The following is a 13594-nucleotide window of genomic DNA, read 5'->3' on the forward strand; positions in this document are numbered from 1 at the left end:
TCCTTCCTGCTCTGGCTGGGCTGGGTGCAGAATTATGGATATTTATCTGGAGGAGAAACATGCTGGCCCCTGGTTCTATTTTTTTTAAATGGATTTAAACTGATCAGGCTAGACTGTGCATTGCCCGCAATGGGAAATGATCCATCACCTGCAATCCCAGGTAGAATCCTTCTCGCCTTATCCAGAATTCCTCTGGGGGAGCACCAGGGAGATCTCCTGCCTTTTGAAAGGTGCAGCTGAGGTTCCTCCAGCATCCAGGCGGTTCTGCTGGTTGGGGTGAGGAGGGGGTTACCTGGCACACAGAAAGCCTGTGCATTGCACCACCTCTGCACAGCCTTCTCGCACTGGGCAGCTGAGCAGCGCCTGTGTCCTGGTCCCCACCCATTCCCAGGGCACATACGTGCATGCGTGTGCCCTACTTCCCCTGTCTGCCCTTGCTAGCGCCTGGTACAATCTGCTCCTCAGAGCTGATTCTCTGTAAATGTCCTCTGTCCCACAAACAGAGCAGCCTGTTACCATGATGGGAAAGTGATGGCACAAGTGAGGTCCATCGTTGAGAGCATGGGGCTGCGAATCAGGACGCCTGGGTTCTGACTCGCTGCCGGGCTCTGGGCGAGTCACTTCCCCTCTCTGTGCCTCAGTTTCCCATTATAAAATAGGGATGTGGATGATACTGACCCAAGGGAGTGGGAGAGTCCAATCGAAGGAATGCGTGTGATTGCTCTGAGATTCCCAGGGAAGGTTTCTCAGCAGCCCATGGCATGACCATTATTACTGGGGACCTGTCCGCGGGGAGATGATGGGGGTTGGGGGCAGAGGCTTTGTAATAAGGATATTTGTTTTGCCTGTTTTGCAGAGTTTCAATGTTCTGACTTGGTCTAAGATGAAGGTATGGAAGTTTGCAGCCATTGCCTCGATGCTCCTCAGTTCCATGTTGTCCATTTTAGTTTGTAGAGACATGCTCAACAGAAGCCGGAAATACAGCCCCTTCCCTTCCTCGCCGTCAAGGTCAGCCTCCTCTTCTGCCTTGCCTGTAGGTCAGCGGAGATCCCCGAGAGCCCTGGAGCGCCGTGACCCGCTGATCTCTCAATGTAAGCTATAGCATGCTTTGCCTTGACTCCATCTGCTCAGAGCCATCTCACAGCTGGCACTGCTGGGGGAGAGCATTTCTTCCCCAGGCCCTGGTATACACGGAGCGGGTGGGGTAACGGAGAGCTACGGCTATGCCATGGGTTTTTGTTGCAGCGTAGACATACCCTGGAGGGTCTGAGCCTGAGTCAAGCCGAGACCCAGGGTTCAAGCCCCGTTGCTTTGCAGTGTAGACGTGCTCTGAGTCCTCCAAAGAGAGAGTAGAACCTCAGCGTTACGAACGCCGCGGGAATGGAGGCGGTTCGTAACTTGGAACAAAACGTTAGGATGGTTCTTTCAAAAGTTTTCAGCTGAACCGTGACTTAATTCAGCTTTGGAACTTTACTGGGCAGGAGAAAAATGCTGCTTTCCCTTTATCTTTTTTAGGCGTTTCCCTTTAACACATCACTGTACTGTATTTGCTTTTTTTTTGGTCTCTGCTGCTGTCTGATAGTGCACTTCTGGTTCCAAATGAGTTGGGCGGCTGACTGGTCAGTTCGTAACTCTGGTGTTCCTAACGCTGAGGTTCTGCTGTATCCTGTCCCACAAGCTGACTTACTTTGTCATCTGGACAGTCAAGTTTTCTCACACTGCATCACGAACAACAGGCTCGAGCAGGCACATTTTGGGAGGGTGCTAGGAAGTCTGGGATACAACTGGTTGGATTCATATCTGCATAATGCAGTGTAGATGCTGGCGCCCCAACTTGGGACCCGGGGTTCAACAATTCCTAACCTGGGGTTACAAATGGGTATAGATGCTCAAGTCCTAGGTTAACAAACCCAGGGCCTGTTAACTCAAGTTCTCCTAACCCAGGGCTTCCATTGCAGTGTAGACAGACCCTGAGTGTCTGAGCTGGGCCACGACTAGGTTCTCAAGCTAATTAAGCTGCAGGGATCATTGTGTTCTCTGCTCATCCAAGACTGACCCCTCCAGACAAGGGGTTTTGTTCCTCTTCTGCTTTACCCGCGGCCTCCTTATCCATGGTGTGACAGCATGTGGTTTTGCTTATTCCGCATACGATGGACAGCATGCGATTAAAAACATGATCAAAACCAGCCCGCTCTCTTTGGACCCGGGGCTGTGGGCCTGCAGCTGTAACCAGCTGTGCTCTGCTCCCTAAAGCATAGTCAGAGTTGGTGGGTACTTAGAGAGATGGTCTTTCCAGGAGCACTGACGTGCTGGTAGGACCTTGCACAGAAGGTGGTGAGCCAGTGCCCCGGAATGGTGTTTGTGAGATGGCTGCTGCCCTTCGGAGGAGCAATGAAATTCTGGTTTTGACCTCTGGTGTTTACCACTTTCTGTTCAGGCTGAGGTTGCTAGGTCCTCATTGAATTCTAGGTGGGTTCATTGAAAGGGAGTACGGTCTGGTGGTGAGAGCAGGGGATTGCAAGTCAGGAGATCTGGGTCGGCTCCTGACTCTGCCGATGAAAGTATTATTTGTTGTATTATTCTAGCACCTAGAGGAGTCCTAATCATGCCCCACAACCGCATTGTGCCAGGCGCTGCACAGACACAGAACAAAAAGACCCTCTGTGCCCCAGAGCATTCGCAGTCTAAGACAAGAGACAACAGAGGGATACAGACAGACGGGGTAGCACAAGGAAACAATGAGACAGGGTTGGTCACGATGGGCAGTGTCTCAGCACGTCAGCAGCCTGGCCGTTGTAAAGTTTTATGTAGGTATCGCAGTCGAGGAGAGATTTAAGGAGGGATTTAGAAACATAGAAGCTTAGGGTTGGAAGAGACCTCAGGAGGTATCTAGTCCAACCCCCTGCTCAAAGCAGGACCAATCCCCAACTAAATTATCCCAGACAGGGCTTTGTCAAGCCGGGCCTTAAAAACCTGTAAGGATAGAGATTCCACCACCTCCCTAGGGAACCCATTCCAGTGCTTCACCACCCTCCTAGTGAAATAGTGTTCCCTAATATCCAACCTTGAAGGAGGACAGTCAGGTGTGGGTTTCTACACTAAGTTTGGCCCAGACGTGAGGGGAAGCCTTGCTGTGTTCTCTGCGTGTGTCTCTCGCAGGGGGTCTGTGCGGGTCCACGAATGGTTGAGAGCCTGGCTGAAAGGTGCTAAAGGAAACAAAAGTAAAAATAGAAAGTTAGTGGCAATGCTGAGAGTCAAGGGTGGCCTCGTACATCCCATTATCAGACAGCCCCTGGTTTCCGCTGGTTATAACTTTGCCAGACTTTAACCGTTGTGGCTGAAATATTCCATTCTTGCTCTCTGCAACTGGATGAATTGCTTTGGTCAGTTTCACTGAAAATGATTCAGCCCTTTCCAAGCTTGAGGCAAAGGGAAAGTCAGATCGTGTTGGTAACATTAAAGAGACTTTTCAGCTGTTTCTTTGCAGAGTTCCGGCGTGTCCATGCTTTGGAGCAGGGTCATGAAGTTTGCTGGGGCGATAACCTTTGGGTCACAGATACAACTTTGTGCTGTCCTTTATGCCTTCTTCTTGCTTCTTACACCCCAGCTCTGAATTGAGGTCTGTGTCTGGAAGGGTTAGATGCCGTCTGCTCTGAGGATTAGGTTGTGATTTTATTGAAGTAAGATGAGAGTCAGGCCCTGAGAGTTCGCACTGAGGGCAGAATAGCCAAGGCTTGTTATAGTGTATAGTTTGATCCAGAGCGACAGCTGGCTTTAATGGTGTTAGAGCTTTTGGGTCTGATCTGAACTCACATCAGTTTAACTCCTATGGGCCAATTTTTCCTCCCACTTATAGCTGTACAAATCAGGGGTCACGCCTTTGACCTATGTTGAATTACGCCGATGTGACACTGGAGTGAGATTGGAATCATCTCCTTTGATTCCAGCAGAGTCATTCCTCCTTTACCCGGCTGATTAGATCAGAACCGGGCCCTTTATAGCAACAGTTCAGCTGCCCAAGACCCAAGCGCTGTGGTCCCCATAGATTGGTGCCACATCTCTTTGCTTCCTGCCCTCTTTCCCATGCTTTGATTGCTTGTGACCCCTGCACGAGCGGGAGCACGCTGTGCCCGACCCTTTCACTGCAGCACAAGCTTGCCCGTTCCCCTCTCGCCGGAGGAAGCCGTGATTCCTCCCAGCGTCTCCGACGTGGCTGTGTGCAAGGCATCTGGAAGTCATGAATGCAACGGGAGTTCGTTTTATTTATTCACCCAATGTTTGATTTTTTTTTTTTTTTTAAGCATGCACTTTAAGTGTCATGCAGTGAGGGGCGGCCTGAGCTGCTGCAAGCTGTGAAAGTCTGGTAGGAAAATAAACAAGACAAAGTGAGGGGTGTGGAGACCAGGAGGCGTTCCAGCAGAATCCTGGAGCGGGATTGGAGTTAGCTTGGAAGAGATATTGACCTGATCTTTTCAAACCAAGGAGCAGGAAGGTGGGATGGGGGTGAGGGGACAAAATTCCTTTCAAGGAGCCTTTTCCTTGTGGCTCAGCAGTGGAAGATCATCATTCAGTAGAACATCCCTGCCCACCCTGGCTACGTCTCAGCCAGCGTGAACGAGAGCACCCAGCGATTTGCTTAGGCCTCTGTCATGGGCTGCTCCCTCAGCTACCCGGTGTGCCGTGGGCCTGGCCAGTTTGTGCGGTCTCTTATTCACAATATACACACAGTCTGTTTCTTTTCCCCACGTGTATCTGTAATCTCTAGATTCCCAGCATTTCAGGACATAGTACAGGAGGAACCTTCCACCCAGCGTTCCCCATCCCGCCCAGCCCAGTCTCGGAGCTCCCCTCTTACTTCCTGCCAATTCTCGCTCTTCCTGTGTTGAGCTGATGACTTCATTAGCCTAATCCCTGCCCCCGAGTGTCAACAATCTCCACCATAACAAGTTAATTGCCTCCAATTAAGCCTGTAACTGTCTCGGTTACGTAGTTACCTCAGGGCATGTCTACGCTACAAACTTTTGCCAACTCAAGTGAGTATATCGCTTATGCACAAACACATTTGGCTCCTTGTGTCAGCACTGTGTGTGCTCACCAGGAGTGCTTGTGTCGATGCCCAGTGCAGTGCACCATGCAGGTATCCCAGGGTGCAACTCACCACCATCCAGTGCAATGGTGGGGCAGAAACAGGTGGTGCAGGGGTGACTGGGACCGCAGCGTCAAGGTCCCATCATGCAACTTTCTCCACCCCATAATGCTATCTCGATCCCATAATTTTCACGCCTATTCAGAAAATCCCACAAACCAGCCTGGGACTTGTTGCTGTCCGTCACCTCTGCTCTGAACACCTCTGGACTATTGCCATGAGAGTTAGACGTGTAGACTTTAAGGCTAGAAGGGGATCATCGTGATCATCTAGTCTGACCTCCTGCATGTTGCAGGCCAAAGAAACGCACCCACCCCCTCCCATGTCAGACCCCTAACCTCTGGCTGAGTTACTGAAGTCCCCAAATCATGATTTAAAGACTTTGAGTTACAGAGAATCCACCATTGACACTAGTTTAAACCTGCAAGTGACCCATGCCCCGTGCTGCAGAGGAAGGTGAAAAACCCCAGGAAAGGCGAAAGCCCCTAGGACAAGCACAGGATTGGTGAGCCTCCAATATTTGAGAGCTATGAGAGGAGCTGCGGGGAACATGATGATTCCTGAAGGGCGGATTGCTGTGGAACACAGCGAGAACGAAGTCGAGGTTTTCGGTGGCATTCACAGAGTAGCTACAAACAGTGACTTGTGGGATCTCATCGTAATGCAGGTGTGGGATGATGAGTCACGGCTGCAGAACTTTCGGATGCTCAAAGCCACATTCCTGGATCTGTGCACCGACTCGCCCCAGCCCTCCAGTCCAGGGACACAAATGTGAGAGCGGAGCTGACAGTGGAGACGTGAGCGGCCATCGTGCTGTGGGAACTTGCCCCAGCAGATTGCTACCGGTCAGTGGGAAATCATTTTGGAGTTGGAAAATCCACTGCGGGGGTGGTTGTCATGCAGATGTGCAGGGCCATCTTCTGCTACACAGGACTGTGACTGTCAGCAATGTGCAGGACATAAGGGATGGATTTGCAGCAATGAGGTTATCGAATGGATCACTAGACGGGATGCAAATCCCTATTTTGGCACCAAACCCCCTTGCCACAGACCACATCATCAGAAAGGGCTGTTTTCCTATGGTTATGAAAGAGCTGGTGGATCACCCGGGATGCTTCACCTACATCAGTGTTGACTAGTCAGGGAAGGTGCATGATGCGTACATCTCTAAGGAGACAGGACTGTTCAGAAAGCTACAAGGAGGGACTTTCTTTTTTTGGAACACAGCTTAAGGAAAGGGAAGGAACGTTCATGTCCATTTTAGCTACACATACATCAACCATGGCTCTCCCAGGTCAACGTAGGTGAAGCTGTGGTTTTCCTTCACGTCCCCCTGTGTAGAGGGGTAAAGTAGGGATGTGGCTCCTGATGCCACGTGGAATGTCGCAGGGTGTCGGGAGCAGTGACCATGGAGTTCTCCAAGGTGAGCCTGGGATTTTTGAACCTGTCAGTCCACAAGCAGCTTCAGCCTCTGCGTTTGCTGCTGGAGAAGACCCATTATGTCCTGGTGCATCTCCCTCTCCTTTTCCTGCTGGGCCTCCTGCGCATTTCTCCTGTCCGTTCTTTCCTTCTACATGCACTCTGCTATACTCATCTGCCACCCCTCTGTTCCTGGTCTGTTGCAACATTGGCTTGAAGAATCTCGCTGAACAGGTCAACCCGGGTCCTCTTCTTTCTCCTTCTCTGACTCAGGTGTGGAGGGAGAACCCCTCAAGGCCGCAAGGCATCAGCTACAGATGAAACGCTCAGAGGTACCATGGACAGTAGAGTCATGATGGAAAGCGGAAGTTAAGATTCAGAAGTCCCTTCCCCTCCCACAGCTGTTGCTGGCGTCCCAAAGCCGCCCGGGCCCATAGGCTGCTAGCCCGTTTGCTTTGGCAGGCCCCCTGGCAGTAATTGCTGAGTGGCATGGGAATGTGTCCTACCACAGAGGAAGAAATAAGGCTGCCACGCCTGGAGACCTTTGGGAGAGGATTGCAGAGGACTTCCATGAAAGTTTCATTGCGATCTCTCAACAGGATTCAAGGGGCATCCCCGGGTACGTAAACAAACCGCTCCACACACACCCATCCCCTCGCCTAACTCTGGAGGGGCACGAACAGCAGATAACAGCCCGCCCTCTCTTCCTGGTGTCACGACCTCTCCTAGTGTGAGCAAACTAATGAAAAGTTGATAGTCATGTCCTGCTCAGTTGGGGGCGCCATCGCGGTAATGGGGAATGAATTTGCACACTTGTCTGAGGATCCTTCCCCTGCATCGGGCTCATCCATGCTCGAGTGCTGGCGTCTACTACAGTGGCATCTCAAACAGGTCCTAGCTTGCAGGACAGCTGGACCTCCCTGGCTCTTCAGAGGTATCCATGCTAGTGTGTGGGGCCTCGGGTTCACAGCAGCTTCAAACTGTGAACTGCCTGTGGCCCACCAGCCATCCCTGGAGTCCCTTCCTCGCAGGGCATACAGCTGTGTAACTGTGCAGTGTGGTGTTGGGAGGAGAGGGTGCCCCATGAAAAGAATCTTCTCTAGCAACATGGGTTTCAGGTTGGCAGATTTGGAGCAGTATGTGCAATGTAATGTAAAAACACCCATGTGCATGTAAACATGCACGCCCACTCCAGTGTTACTAGTCCACAAAAAAGTAAATTTCCTTTTCCGTATCCTAGAAGTAACCTGTAGATTAGAGCTGGTCAGGAATTTTTTGATAATGGTTTTTCTTTGGAAAATGCTCCTTTATCTAGATGGTTTCCTCAGGTCTAGCATGTAACTGAAATAGACAACCAGTGCACAGTCCCAGAACAGACCCTAGCCCAGGGGTTAGGGCATTCATGTGGGCCATGAGACAGGTGCAGGGCCTTACTCCGAATCAGGCGGAATGGGGACTTGAACGGGGGTCTCTCACATCCTAGGTGAGCACCTAACCACAGGGTATTGTGGAATGAGTCTTGCATGCTGTGGTTTTCCAAAAACAGTTCTGAAGGTCTCCATTTCATCCCCAAAAGGTTTGAAATCTACTTTTTGCAGACCGGGAAAACCATTTCCTGACCAATTCTACTGCACGTGGACTCAAGTCAACCGGAGCTGAAACAAATAGTTCTGATGTTTAAATAACATGGGACTGTGGCATTCTCTGATCGGTAGAAGAATTAGAATATTTTACTGCCAATAGCAACAGTGGGCCAAACCCCGACGGCCTTACTAAGTTTTTACTCCTGCTCAAATCAAAGTGAGTAAGGACTGAATAAAACCAGGAACTGGCCCCACGGGAATGCTTGGAATTTCTAATGTGTCTTTCACCTGACGATCACATATTGCAGGCATTCATTAATTAACTGACACCGAGATTATGTCACCCATCCTTGAAACATAGCTGCTTCTGGGATAGGACACCACAGCTGGTTAAGCCCACCCAGCTACATCACCTAGCAGATCAAGACCCAATCCAAACTGTTGTATTCAAGTGAAACTGCAGAGGGAATTTCACTAAACGGAATGTAAGTGCCTGAACTGGAATTGGATGCCAGGGTTAACTCATCCCTAATTCTTACAGAAACTGCCACGAGTGGTCAGGACTGGAGTTTCACATGCAGGGGCACCGGAACAGGGGGAGCCAGAGAGTCACGGTGCTCCCACTTGTTGAAAATGGATGGGCCGCCTCTTCCCCCCAAGGCCCTGGCCAGGCTGGCAGCTGGAGCCTGGCCGGGGAGCCTGGGCCGCTGTGGGAACCCTCCACCTGCCTTGGACGGGAGTCCAGGGGGTGGGAACATAGGCTGGGGGCTGCTCTCAGCCCCACCCCCCACCTCGGGCAGGTGGAGGAGCCCACCCAGGCTCCCTGGCCCCGCTTTGGCTTCTGGCTTGGCCGGGGGTGGAGCCTCGGGGGGGGGGGGAAGAGGAGGGGTATGGGCGGGTCCACAGAGCAGACAGCGGCCCCTGGCCCCACCCCCTCACTTTTGGGAGGGCTTCACCGCCCCTGTTCACATGTCCTATAAAAGCAAGCCCCATGCTGGCCAATATTAACTCAAAGGGAAATTGCATTGGCCAAAGCATCTGGAGGTCTCCTACCCAAACACCTACCCAACCACATGGTGCTTAGCTTAAGGAAAGCCATTGAAACACAACCCAAAGTGAGGTCGCTTTGGAAATGCTAGGACGTATAAGCTGCATCTGGACTGGGAATTGGCTGAGGGGGTGAGGCGGGGAGGTGGGTGCATGACTGGTATAGGTCAACCAGCCAATCCTTTCAAGTGTAGACAAGGCCTAAGGCAGCCTCACCTAGAGCATTCCTGTCTCTTGGGCCCTGGCCACATCCTCCAAGCCAAGAGCATCTGTGCCACCTGGAGCCAGCTTGACTCCTTGGGCTGAATTGGAAAGCTGTCGTTAAAGCCTCTCACTCTGAGGTTGAACCATTTTTCATCCTGTTTCAATAAGACGCTTCAGTCCTGACTCATTCTTGTATTTTTTTTTTAACTCTCTCACCCCGTGAGAGAGGGACCCCGTGGCCATGGAAACGGGGTTCTGCCCCACCCAAGCCAGTGGATCAATGAGCTCGAGCTGACTGCCTGGGACGGCGAATCGGCATACAGGGCATTCGTTGATGCGCTGGCTTCTGGCTGCCTAGCAGGGTGACTCCCAGAGCTGGAGGACCCTGCCTCTGCAACCAACCCTCGGGGGGGGGGAGAACGGGCCCTTAATTCGTGCTGCCTTGTATTCTCGGGGGGGGGGGGGCTGCTAGTGGGGACGGGTCCAGCAAAAGCATTTCCCCACCTATGGATCTTGGCCCCAGTGAACCCGCTCCCCCCGCACCAGTGACTGGGAAGGTGGTGGGAGCCAAAGCTGACACCGAGCAGCTGACTTCCATAACCTCTTGCACAGCTCTGCTGGCTTTTCGTCCCTTTCACCCCCACAGGCCAATGGGATGACTGGCGCCGGGCCCTTTTCCAAAGGGCTTCTGCTATTGGCTGACTGAGACCAGTCATTAGAATGTGCATCCCCCCAAACCCACTCCCGCCCCAGGGGCTTGTACGTGTCGTAAGCCGCTCTGGGCATGCCGTTGTTTGCAGGCATTCGGAGAGGTTGTACACATCCGAAAGCTCAGTCTCCACAAAAGCTGTGGTCCCCATAAATACCGAGCTTCCGGTTAATTGCTCAACAAGTGTTAGAGAGGCCAAGGTGCCGGTGGCCTCTCCTGGGATGAATTCGTTCAGCCCTTAGGAAGGACTTCAGTAGGAAGCAAGTGGACTGGGGCACTAGCCGGTTCCAGGGCATCAGGCTGGTGGCATCTGAAAGTCGTCGCTTTGCAGCTGCTTTTCCCGCATGAAACGGGTTCGCTCTGTCCGCCTGCAGCCCCACGAAAGGGGCGGATGCCCCCCCTCCCGTCCAACCGGGCTAGACGCACCGTGGTGTTGTAAACTGGTTTAGAAGACACTCAGGCTCTGACTACACTGGACCCAGGAGCACCTTTCTCAAGCGGACGCCTCATTCTGAAGGATATGCCCCAGTTCAATGACAGGCGGGGGGCTCAGTGCAGGGCTTGCTGTGGGAGGGTCTCTGGCCTGTGTTGTGCAGGGGACCGTACTAGACCATCAAAACAATCGCCGTGAAGGTCGGGGTTCTGGCTTCCCTGGGTTAAACTGTACAATAGGCAGGGCCCAAACCCCACTTGCACTCATGCTTAAACCACAATACTTGAACTGGTGATTTTTTTTTCAGCCCTAGTGTAGATAAGGCCTCTGCTCTGCTAAATAAAGCGGGCCCATCTGACCTCTAAGGAGCAAGCAGGGTGGAGGAGAGGGGTGAATGTCAGCCTTTGATGGTGCTGGAGTTTGTCTGGGCCAGTTTTCCACAAGGCGGGTTAACCAGGCAGGAGCGCGCCTGTTTCATTGTGCAGGCCAATTGCTTCACAAGCGGAAATGCTCGGCAGGTAATTTGCTGACTTGAATGGAAGCTTAGATTTGGGTAGAACGTAGTCAACGTTTCAGAGGGGCTTCGCAAATTATTGGAGCCTTGATTTCCTAACACCCATCACTTTCTCCTGTCCCTTTTATAGGCTCTTTCCTGCTTGTGCGTGCAGCCTGGGGACATGAAGATGGGGGGGACCTATGTGATTTAGGAGCTTAAGTCCCATTGTAAGTAAATGGGACTTAGCTTTCTAAGTCACTTAAGCATTTTTTGAAAGTTTACCCACAATCCGTAGAAATATTTGGGGCTGGGATTTTCAACGGAATCTAAAGGAGTTAGGTGGCCAGATTCCATTGAGATCTGGGTGGCTAGCTCCCGGGGGCTTGTGCTTGCCATTCCCCGCTGCCTGGCTCGCTAACCCCTGTCCCTGTTCTGTTGCAGACAGTACCTTGTTTGAAAGCTACACGGAGGGTGAAATCCGGCAGCTGATCTCCACGCTGGTCGAGAGGTACAGCCAGTCCATGAACTCCGGGGGGCATGAGCTGCCGCTCTTCCCCAAGCCTGGGAACCGCATGAAGCGAGCCCGGGCCCGCCACAAACCCTGTGCCCTGAAGGAGCTGGAGGTGAGCGTCAGCGAGCTGGGCCTGGGCTACGAGTCAGACGAGATCGTCCTGTTCCGTTACTGCACTGGCACGTGCGAGACAGCCATCAGGAACTATGACCTCTCCCTGAAGAACATGAGGCTCAAGAAGAAGATCAAAAAGGAGAAGGTGAGAGCCCGGCCTTGCTGCAGGCCTCTCGCGTACGACGACGATGTCTCCTTCCTGGACACTTACAACCGCTACTACACCGTCAACGAGCTGTCGGCCAAGGAATGTGGCTGCGTGTGAAGTGGGGAAAGGGAACCTGGGAAGGTTGATGTCTGGAAGGCAGCGCCCAAAAGCCAAGAGGGCGAGGGCCTAAAGGGACATTGCTGCGTTCCGAGAGTGAAGGGAACTAAGAGGGGACCCAGGCTCCGAGAGAGTCAAGAAGGCAACTGTTTCCAAGTCTACCTCAGTTCTGTGGTTGGACTCTAGGGGCAACAGGGAAACTCTTGATGCCGGGTTGTGTTTTGAGAGAGATCGAGGGGCCTTTCAACACTTCGACAGGTGCCTCCGCGCTCCCCCCGCCAGCCCGGTGCCCCTGAGCGTTGGGATGCTCTAAGAAGGAGGAGCTGGGGAATGGAGAGGTAGGAGGAAACACCTGCTGATTTCCTCAGGGATGCCGGCATCAGTCACAGCACCAGCCTGGCATCCACATGGGCTTTTATTTTATTGCTCTCACAAAGGGGTTTAGCAGGAAAGTTTTGCTGACCAAGTATTTCGAGTCCAAAAGGTGCCAGTCGCCCTTGTCTTTGGATGCAATTGGGCGGCCAGCTCCGGAACTGCGATCCAGTCGGAAAGGCGGAGTCAGATTGGCATTCCTAGTCCTACAAAAACTGAGGCCTCTTCTCAGAGGCTCCCCTCCGAGACGGATTGCGGCCTAAAGAGAATTGCTCCAGGGCATGGAGTTCACGTGGATGGAACCTTTTTGGGTGCAGATAAATGACTGAGCGGTCAAGAAATATTCTTTTATATCCTAAGATCATATCTTACCCTTATTTTATTGTAGACATGCAGTATATTCATGCTCTGTAAATATACAGGAATATATATAGAGAGAGAGAGAGATAAATATTGGTGGCAATCGCAGAATACTATCATTCCTTCACAGCCATTCTGCCAACATTCTAGTGAGGTCAATGGACAACTATTGGATGCTTCCCTGGGCCAGGAAAGTGATCTTAACAAACTGTCCAGTTGGTGGTTTTAACCAGAGAGAGGGGGAGGAAGAGGATTGGCGTGGGAACATGGGGCTGATGAGAATTTCAAAGCTGCCTTAATTTTTTAATAGGAACTGGGTGTTCTGATCTCCTAGGCAGCCTTGAACATCTCAACTTTACCATCCGTCATATTGACATTCAGGATGAGGCATTGAGGCAGTCAGGAAATGTAATGGTTGAGAAAGAAGCCATAATTTCCCATGTTTCTACTGCTTTGAGCACCTCCTTTGCTTTCCATCTGGCAGGCCTTCTAGCTTGCTGAAATAAACCACCATGCCCCTCCTGGGACTAGCTTTGCAGGGACACGGCAATAGAGTTACTGGTGGCCGTGCTCCAGCTCTACACTACAAACTTGCAGCTATCGTGCTTCCGGTGAAGACGCTCTAAGCGGACGACAGAGAGCTCTCCTGCCGGCTTAATAATTCCACCACCGCGAGAGGCAGCAGCCATCCCTGTCTACACGGGGGGTTGTCAGTATAACCACGTTGCTCAGGACTGTGGATTTTTCACATCCCTGAGTGGTGACGTTATACCGAAGTAAGCGTGTAGTGTAGACCTGGCCTAAGACCTGGGTTTGCAAAGGAGTCTCAGGGCATGGGTACACTTGCAGTTGTAGAGGGCTGGGAGCGAAACCCGCCTTCGGAGACTGCAGCAGGGAAAACGCTGCCGAGTGTTTACACTCTCAGGTGGAAGCGC

At 52.0% G+C, this 13594-nt stretch overlaps 1 protein-coding gene across 1 annotated transcript; it reads left to right on the plus strand.

Annotated features, from left to right (window-relative positions):
• Positions 1-862: 862 nt before the first annotated feature.
• On the plus strand, positions 863-11927 carry NRTN (neurturin). The gene is made up of 2 exons (XM_077841760.1): positions 863-1091; positions 11479-11927. Exons 1-2 carry the CDS (start codon positions 884-886, stop codon positions 11925-11927), a joined length of 657 nt encoding a protein of 218 aa, XP_077697886.1. The 5' UTR covers positions 863-883.
• The last annotated feature ends 1667 nt before the right edge of the window (positions 11928-13594 follow it).

Source organism: Eretmochelys imbricata, chromosome 25 (genome assembly GCF_965152235.1).
Source record: "Eretmochelys imbricata isolate rEreImb1 chromosome 25, rEreImb1.hap1, whole genome shotgun sequence".
In the NCBI taxonomy this organism is placed as follows: Eukaryota; Metazoa; Chordata; order Testudines; family Cheloniidae; genus Eretmochelys; species Eretmochelys imbricata.

Excerpts from the sequence above, each read along its gene's own strand:
- NRTN (XM_077841760.1), top strand. The coding sequence starts at position 884 with ATGAAGGTATGGAAGTTTGCAGCCATTGCCTCGATGCTCCTCAGTTCC. Across the intron at positions 1,092-11,478 it reads TGACCCGCTGATCTCTCAAT|ACAGTACCTTGTTTGAAAGC; the intron begins GTAAGCTATAGC and ends GTTCTGTTGCAG.